The sequence below is a fragment of the Brassica oleracea genome, chromosome C9, assembly GCF_000695525.1.
Source record: "Brassica oleracea var. oleracea cultivar TO1000 chromosome C9, BOL, whole genome shotgun sequence".
Taxonomy (NCBI): domain Eukaryota; kingdom Viridiplantae; phylum Streptophyta; class Magnoliopsida; order Brassicales; family Brassicaceae; genus Brassica; species Brassica oleracea.
In genome coordinates, this window is record NC_027756.1 from 44,937,031 (window position 1) to 44,946,010 (window position 8,980).

At 31.2% G+C, this 8,980-nt stretch overlaps 1 protein-coding gene and 1 long non-coding RNA gene across 4 annotated transcripts; one reads left to right on the forward strand and one right to left on the reverse strand.

Moving 5' to 3' along the window:
• The first annotated feature begins 3,305 nt into the window (after positions 1-3,305).
• On the forward strand, positions 3,306-6,801 carry LOC106318937 (polygalacturonate 4-alpha-galacturonosyltransferase-like). Of its 3 annotated transcripts, none has more exons than XM_013757108.1 (11): positions 3,306-3,440; positions 3,519-3,671; positions 3,753-3,778; positions 3,854-3,913; positions 3,988-4,101; positions 4,178-4,238; positions 4,318-4,364; positions 4,456-4,793; positions 4,871-5,228; positions 5,685-6,263; positions 6,342-6,801. In XM_013757108.1, exons 2-11 carry the CDS (start codon positions 3,521-3,523, stop codon positions 6,615-6,617), a joined length of 2,010 nt encoding a protein of 669 aa, XP_013612562.1. In that variant the 5' UTR covers positions 3,306-3,440; positions 3,519-3,520; the 3' UTR covers positions 6,618-6,801. The 3 variants fall into 3 exon arrangements, with proteins under 3 accessions (XP_013612562.1, XP_013612563.1, XP_013612561.1); XM_013757109.1 differs by having other exon boundaries at positions 4,181-4,238; XM_013757107.1 differs by having other exon boundaries at positions 3,753-3,913.
• A 446-nt stretch (positions 6,802-7,247) lies between these two features.
• LOC106317641 lies at positions 7,248-7,782 on the reverse strand. Its single transcript, XR_001265182.1, has 2 exons — positions 7,691-7,782; positions 7,248-7,550 (listed from the first exon to the last, which is right to left on the reverse strand). It is a non-coding gene; the product is annotated as an uncharacterized LOC106317641 (long non-coding RNA).
• Between the last annotated feature and the right edge of the window lie 1,198 nt (positions 7,783-8,980).

Below are 8,980 nucleotides of genomic sequence, written 5' to 3' on the forward strand. Positions count from 1 at the left end.
TTCGTCGTAACACCCCGTTTACGACGAATTTACAACGAATACTGCCTAGTAAAAAATATGTTTTCTTGTAGTGTTAAAAGTCTCACATAATCTTTTGTGATCAAGATTTAAATTTTTTTCTATAATAAAATACAATGATTATAAAATCATATGAATAAATAATTTTATTTTAATAGGTGTTTATGTTAATATATATATATATATTTCATATCATTTAAATTATAATATACTTCATATGAAAATACATACTTATATTTTGATATCTGCATTGAACATATATTGAAAAGTTAATATTTTAATTTTGAAATCTTCATTATTTTTTTAAATGATTATAAATTATTGAAACTACTAAACATTCCACATTAAAAAAAATCATTGGTGTAAAATTTTGTTACACAAATATGCAAATAATCATAAAATCATATGTGTAGAAATCTCATTTGATAAATATTCATATTAAAAGTATACTATATAACTATGTTTTGATTTATTTACCTTAAAATGATTGCGAATAAATAAGAGTGGTCGTTTGATTTATATGCGCACACCAATTTATTACATAATAATAACTGATTTGTTAGTTATTTAATATATAATTATTATTTTATTATTTCATAATATGCAGAAAAACATAAAATATTTATACTACTCAAGGCGCAGATCTTAACCTAAGTATGTATCTATTTAATAATTTTAAATCTGAAACATTTTCTAAATCTTAGGCCAAAACAAAATAACGAAATGAGAATAAACTCAAAATCAATATTTATATCGAGCAATAATCAAAACGAAAAAAACGACATAAAAATGAGAAAAATATTGAAGATAGATAGGATTGGCACGTGAACGTAAACTTCTCATAACCATAATCTTATATATTAAAACAGAAGTCACAACTATGGGATTTCAATCCAGATATCGGTTCGGTTTCGGTTCGTTTTTTTGGTATTTCGGTTAGTAAAATATAACTACCATTATAAATCCATGTTTACTTCGGTTCGGTTTGGTTTATATACCGCCGGTTTTCGGTTTATTCGGTTTTATACCAAAACATAATTATTTAGTTTGTGATCATATTATATACATTTTAGAGTCATATTGTCATTGCAGTCATTTATTAAAAATATATTATTTTTTCAAATAAAAGAACAAAAAAATAAAAACGTGTACACCTTCAAATGAATTAATCAAATCTAGAATTAAAATCAAAGATCGAAATTTTGAAAATAAAAATAAAAAACAAAAGAGAAGTATGAAAGAAAATGTTTCCACTCTTCCATATTCAGTGTTCATCAAAGTCATGATTCGTCAGTGAAACTCTGTTCGCTTATAAATAAGAAAAAAATGTGAATTTTTTTTTCTAGTTATTATCCATCAAATTTATAACATTCACTTCAATTTAATCAATGCTAAAAGAAAGCAAAATGATTAAAATAAGAAGACTAAGAAAATAAAAAACCTCAGTTACGATGAATTGTTATTTAATTATATTTTAAGTGTTTTTCAAATTATGATTCTTTCTTACTATAAAAATATGGTAATAATTATTAACAAAAGAATAACTTATATAACAAATATATTTTTCATGTGACGTTATAAAATATGTACATATTTACATGTTTTTACTTTTGATCTGTTCGGTTTATTCGGTTTAATCAGTTATAAACCAAACCATATCCAAATCCTAAGGTTTTTATAAAATCATATTCATTCGGTTTATATGGTATATACCAAAACCACACCATATTGTCTATTTCGGTTCGGTTCAGTATGGTTCGGTTTTACCATATTGGACAGGTCTAGTCACAACCTTGATTCATATGTGATTTTTTTTTAAATGGACCTAATGGACCTATTTCTAGAAAGTCATGTTACTTTTAATCTCTAATCTTACCATTTAAATTTTGGGCCTACCAGAAATTTTTATTGGGCTATCAATAATTGGATTTAAACAATAGATGATCCATGACGTCAAAAAAAACAATAGATGATCCATTAGATTTATAGATAATATAAATTAAATAGATATAATTTAATGTTGTAATACTATACCTCCATATGTTAATTATTTAAATATTTGTCGATGTTAACTTTTAAAATTATAAAGATTTTTTTTTTAAATAGCAAAAATCATATTGTCTAACAATTGTTAATCTTTACTACCTTAAACCAATGAAAATAAATTTTAAACTATAAAGTTTATTTTAAAAATTAAATAAAAATTAAATGTTTAATTATTTACTCGATAATATAAATCTACGAAGCGAAAAGTTTAATTTTTTAAAAACTTTCTAAATTTGTGAAATGTTACAATATCTTTGAATATGACAATAAAACAATATTTGTTTCTTCTTATATATATATACATATATATATATATATATATATATATACATAGAAGAAGATACAAATACATGCGAAAGTTTGAAACAATCTATTCAATGAAAAAATATACCATAAACTTACTATGTTTTAAAAATTGATAGACGCATTTATATTATAATATATACCAATTTAGAATTGAAAACAAAATGTTTATATAAAAATAAATGAAAACAAAAACTCGTGCGGTTGCGCGGATCGAGAACTAGTTAATTTTTAAATTGCTAAACCATGATATAAAACCGAGCTGTTATAGTATCATTGTAATAAAATAGTAGACCTGAGGTTTTTCGGCCCAAACGTTAGGTTCTTAGTGATTTTTTGATCTAAAACACTTTTAAAAATGAGATCAGACATCAATAAACAAATTATGTAGTTAACAATATAAATTTTATTTTACCATACGAATATTTCTTAAATAATTTTTATATAATCATTTCGTACCAGATGAAAAGTGAATCAAAAGGTACAAAGCCCATGAAAGCTAATAACAGGCAAATTGATTTTTTCGTCTGGTATGATTTCGGTTTAGATTAAACCGGAAAAGAAAATTCGAAATTGAAACTGATAAAAGAGATCGATTAAGTAGGGGTTATTGGTTGTTGAATTTTAATGGATTTGAAAATCCTAACTAAATCTAGTGTTATTGGTTTTATGATTTTCAAATCTGTATTAAAATCATGTGTTATTGGTTTAATGATTCATAAATTCTATATCAAATCGTGTGTTATTCAATCGTACGGATTTACTAATATATTTGATTTTATAATGGATTTGAATGGATTTGTTTGGATTTTTTAGTTAAAAATACAAAGACTCAAATCCGAGGGAAAACCTCCGGATTTGCATATTTTACTTAGATTTATAAATACTATATGAATTTCTAAATCAATCAAAATATATATACCAATAACAAGCCCTGAGATAGCAATCATCATCTTCGTCTTCGTCGCTCGAGAGATCAGATCTCCGCCTAAGATTGGTTAATTGGGAATGGCGTGTTATTAGTGTATCACCCGCGAGGCCTTGATTCTTCTCAAATCTCCTATAGATTCCGAGTATGGATTTGTTTCTCTCTCTCTCTCCATGATTCGGTTCTCTACTTGATTTGGTGTTTGCTTCGTAATTTTTGATAGGAATGGGGTTGAAGCGAGGGTTATCGGGAGTGAACCGGATTAGAGGAGGAGGAGGATCTCGATCTGCAGCACTTGTCATCCTCGTCTTTCTCTGTGTGTTCGCACCTCTCGTCTTCTTTGTTGGTCGTGGAGTATACATCGATTCCTCTAACGGTATTACTACACTCATTCGAGTTACATTGTCGTTAAATCATTTTGCTTGGAAGTGACACTGATGATGATGATCTGTTGCAGATTATGCAAATGCTTCCGTGAAGCAGGTGCGGCTTGAAAACTCTCTTTTTCGTTTTAACACAAGCCAAGCAATGGTGTTTGTTTCATTGGATTGGTTGCAGAGTCTTGACTGGAGAGAACGCTTAGCTATGCAATCTCTTAGATCTCTCTTCTCTAAAGAGGCAAGTGTCTTAACTAAGTTTTGTTTTGTTTGTTCTTTCTTCCTTCATAGATTAGCAGCTCGTTTCTTACTCAGGTTCTAGATGTTATCACTGCTAGCACAGCTCATTTGGGTCCTTTTAGCCTTGATTCTTCTCTCAAGAAAAACAATTCGTCACCATCATGGCGAGAACTCGAAGTAGACACTCAGGTGTGTGGTTTAGTCTGTAACCAGATGAGTTTCTATCCTCTATTCTTTTGGCTCATAGTTTTTGATCTACTTGAAGCAGGAGAATCAGACAGCATCTAGTAGTATCGTGAATGCAAAACGTGACACTACTTCAGAAGGTAGTGGCTTTTCTTTTGACAAGTTTCAATATCTGATGATACCATCTCTGACTCTTCAATATCATCACTGCTCATATAGGTGGTAGCCATCAGAAAGTTGAGACACCTGAAATGTTATACAGAAGGGTGATTTTCTTACCTTCATTTCAAAATCTTGATGCATCACAGAATTCTCTTTTGCTTAAGTATTTTGTCTTTCCATCTTTGAAATTTTCAGCAACTGAGAGAGAAAAGACGTGAGAGGCGAGCAAATGAGCTAGTCCAACAACACAACGATGACACCATTTTGAAACTCGAAAACGCGGCCATCGAGCGCTCCAAGTCGGTTGATTCTGCAGTCCTTGGAAAATACAGTATCTGGAGAAGAGAGAACGAGAACGACAACTCTGATTCTAACATCCGCTTGATGAGGGATCAAGTGATCATGGCTAGAGTCTACAGTGGTCTCGCAAAACTGAAGAACAAGACTGACTTGTTACAAGAACTTCAGGCCCGGATCAAAGACAGCCAACGTGTTTTGGGTGAATCAACAACTGATGCAGATCTTCCTCGTAGGTAAAGAGATCTTTTACGTTTCTGTTATTATTATTCCAGTTATGTGTTTTTTTAACTGATACCTCATTAACGTGTAGTGCACATGATAAACTGAGAGACATGGGTCAAGTCTTGGCTAAGGCCAAGATGCAGTTATATGACTGCAAGCTGGTTACTGGAAAGCTGAGAGCAATGCTTCAAACGGCTGATGAACAAGTCAGGAGCTTGAAGAAGCAGAGTACTTTTCTGGCTCAGTTAGCAGCGAAAACTATTCCAAATGCTATCCATTGCCTGTCGATGCGCTTGACCATCGATTACTATCTTCTTTCTCCGGTGAAAAGGAAGTTCCCTCGCACTGAAAACCTAGAGAACCCTAATCTTTACCATTATGCCCTGTTTTCTGACAACGTGTTAGCTGCATCAGTGGTTGTGAACTCAGCCATCATGAATGCCAAGGTAAAACAGTTATCCACTCTCTCTTGTATTCGTGCTCCTACCTCTCTATGTGTATCCCTGATGGGATTTTGAACGGAACCCATCGAACCGAAATGAAAATTTTGGTTCGATTTGGTTGTTTTTTTCTGTTGTTGGAAAGTTCGGTTTTCCGTTCGGCCGGCAAACGGTTACTTCAATTTTCTTGAAAAAAACTATAACCAAACCATACCAAAAACCCGGACCGAAAAAGCCAAACTAACTGAATTTAATCAAAGCTTATATGAAATTTTAGCAAAATTTATAACCCAAATCAAAAACTTCAGGTAGGATTTTCAAAACCCAAACCAAACTTTATTTAGGGTTAATTTGGTAAGTTTTATGTTGAACCGAACTAATCAAAAACCAAACTACCTGAACCCGCAGGCCTACTGTCATGAGTTGCAGAGTTGAATTAAAAGTTTTTTCTTGTTTGGGCAGGATCCTTCGAAGCATGTGTTTCACCTTGTGACGGATAAACTCAATTTCGGAGCAATGAACATGTGGTTCCTCCTAAACCCACCTGGAAAGGCAACAATACATGTGGAAAACGTGGATGAGTTTAAGTGGCTCAACTCATCTTACTGCCCTGTTCTTCGTCAGCTTGAATCAGCAGCAATGAAGGAATTCTATTTCAAAGCAGATCATCCAACTTCAGGCTCTTCGAATCTCAAATACAGAAACCCAAAGTATCTATCCATGTTGAATCACTTGAGATTTTACCTCCCTGAGGTTTATCCCAAGCTGAACAAAATCCTCTTCTTGGATGACGACATCATCGTTCAGAAAGACCTAACTCCACTCTGGGAAGTCAACCTGAACGGCAAAGTCAACGGTGCCGTTGAAACCTGCGGGGAGAGTTTCCACAGGTTCGACAAGTATCTCAACTTCTCGAATCCTCATATAGCGAGGAACTTCAATCCAAACGCTTGTGGATGGGCTTATGGCATGAACATGTTCGACCTAAAGGAGTGGAAGAAGCGAGACATCACTGGTATCTACCACAAGTGGCAAAACATGGTAAACAACTCTTAAATCCTTTGCATCAACATGGTTGATTAATGGGTTGCTTATTATGGATATATTGTTGCTGTTTAGAATGAGAACAGGACACTGTGGAAGCTAGGGACACTACCACCAGGACTAATAACGTTTTACGGACTAACACATCCCTTAAACAAGGCGTGGCACGTTCTGGGACTTGGATATAACCCGAGTATAGCAAAGAAAGACATTGAGAATGCAGCAGTGGTTCATTATAATGGGAACATGAAACCGTGGTTGGAGTTAGCTATGTCCAAGTATCTACCGTATTGGACCAAGTATATCCAGTTTGATCACCCATATCTTCGTAGATGCAACCTTCATGAATAAATTAATCAAATTAAATCTTTGTTTAGATGATTTGAGGTAATTACTCCTAATCTTATGTTGTTCCCTTCATTGCGTTCCTCTTTAATTTGCACACATTGTTAATTGTTTATTCATATCTTTGTTTAGTAATTTTTTTTGTTCGGGTTAAAAACACTTTTGTTATCGAGTTTCTTTCTATAATATCTTAATGGAGATCCTGGTGTAAGGACCTGTGAAAGAATGAAGCACTGTGTCGCTATTTTAGTTAGGGCATGATTATTGGGAGTCTTTGCTCTTGGGTCCTTAATACACATATATTTGTATGTATATATTATATATATGTATATAATTGCAGGTTAAGGACTTTAAGAAATTTTCGGTTTGGGTTTTCGTAAAGTCTTTAGCCCGCAATTATATATGCGTATATAATATATACATACAAATATATGTGTATTAAGGATCCAAAAGCAAAGATTCTCAATAATCATGCCCTTATATAAAAACCTTCAAGTAGTCAAGCCAAGAGATCACCTAATCCAGAGATTCTGCAACTTTTGGAAAAATTGCATTTTTTTTGTTGGTAATATTTTGATTATGATGGACACAAATGCTAAACTTCCAGTTTATAGTTTCTCATATGATGTCAAATAATGAGATAAAAATTCAAAGTCCCATTAAACTAAAATTTTTTTTTTCTATATTCTTTTTTTTCCAACCCATTATTTTATTACAATATATCTGATGACAGTAACAAAAAAAAGTATCAAATTTGGCATTTAAAAGTGCAGAGGCAGGTATTGGCGGGTCCTGGCCCTCCTAGACATGTCCCTCTTCCCGCTCTCTCTCCCCACTTTGCAGTACATTGTTCGGCACACTGTGGAGGTACACAAGGGGTTGCTCCTATAAATCGTTCATGACACAATTGTTGTCCTTGTGTGTCCTTCATCCCCATCCCTAACAATACATATTTAAAACAGATTAATATTATCTCAATTCCTGTCCTTATAAAAATGAAAAGATGGTGAACAAAAACTCATCAGATAATAAAGAAGAAGCATGAAAATAATTAACATATTTTAAGATGTAACACAAACCTAGAACAAGAACGATCATAAAGATAGCAAAAATTGTGTTTTTAGCCATTTTGTGTGATACAAGAGAAATGAATGGATGTAATTGTATTGCACTTGTGAACATCATATATATGTATATAAGAAATTTAATGCATATATATATTGATATCAAAAAATGTAATAAATGTAAATAAAAGATCAACTAGTAATTAATTAGACTTTTGAACAGAACAAGTCATATATAGAAAAAGAAATAGTAAGATATCTACAAATTAATTAAAAATAAAAACCGATATGGAAATAATAAATCATAATTAATGGTGTAATATCATCCATGAGTAAATCTTGAAAAAAAATATCAAGTAATATTGAATAGATTCTTGAAAATCATTAAGATATAGTAATATATTAATGAAGTAAAGTCTTTCAAAATACTGTATTGAATGAAAAGAGAGACCACCAAAACCATATTGTATGTTATTATTGACTATTATAACTTCGGGATCTTATAGCACATTATAATTATTTAAGATAATTATTTATTTTTATATCCTTAATATATCAAACTAATCATTTTATACTATATAAATCAATGTTTTTAAAACCGGACCGGCTAGGGAACCGAGAATTTTTTGGGTCATGGATCATTGTGGTTTGACCGGGTCTGAACCGGATTCGATCGGGTTTACTTAGATTAAACTAAATTTAATGATATTTTATAAACAATATGCATATTCTTAAAAAAAAAATCATATCAAATAAAATGTTTAAATAGCCATAATGTATAGAAAAACTTAAAAAAAAAAAAAAAATAAAAAAAAAAAAAAAAAAAAAAAAAAAAAAAAAAAAAAAAAAAACTTAAAAATAACAATTAAAATCTAAAATCAATATGAAAAGCACATTTAAACTTTATTCGCAGATATTATCATTCTAAATCTTCATCACCTTTGAAAAAAATTATATACATATTAGGTAAAATTTATATTTTGAAATACAAATTTCACAAACGTAAATGTTTCAATTATTTAAATCTTCAAAACAAGTGATCATGAAATAAAATTAAAACAAAGTGAGAAGTAGACAAAAAAAATATCTTGACGTGAATATTAAACTTTGTGAATCTTATAATTTACGAGTTGTAGAGACGACAAAAGAAAAAGAAAAGAGACGATACTTTATTAATCTTTAATAAATCTTATTTTTATTTTAAGAGGAAGAAAATTAATTGTTTCATTAACAAGATTTTGGCTTTTATACGAACCGGGGTTTGGCCGGTTCATTGGGTCGCTGGTTCCCGGGTTTTTGACGGTT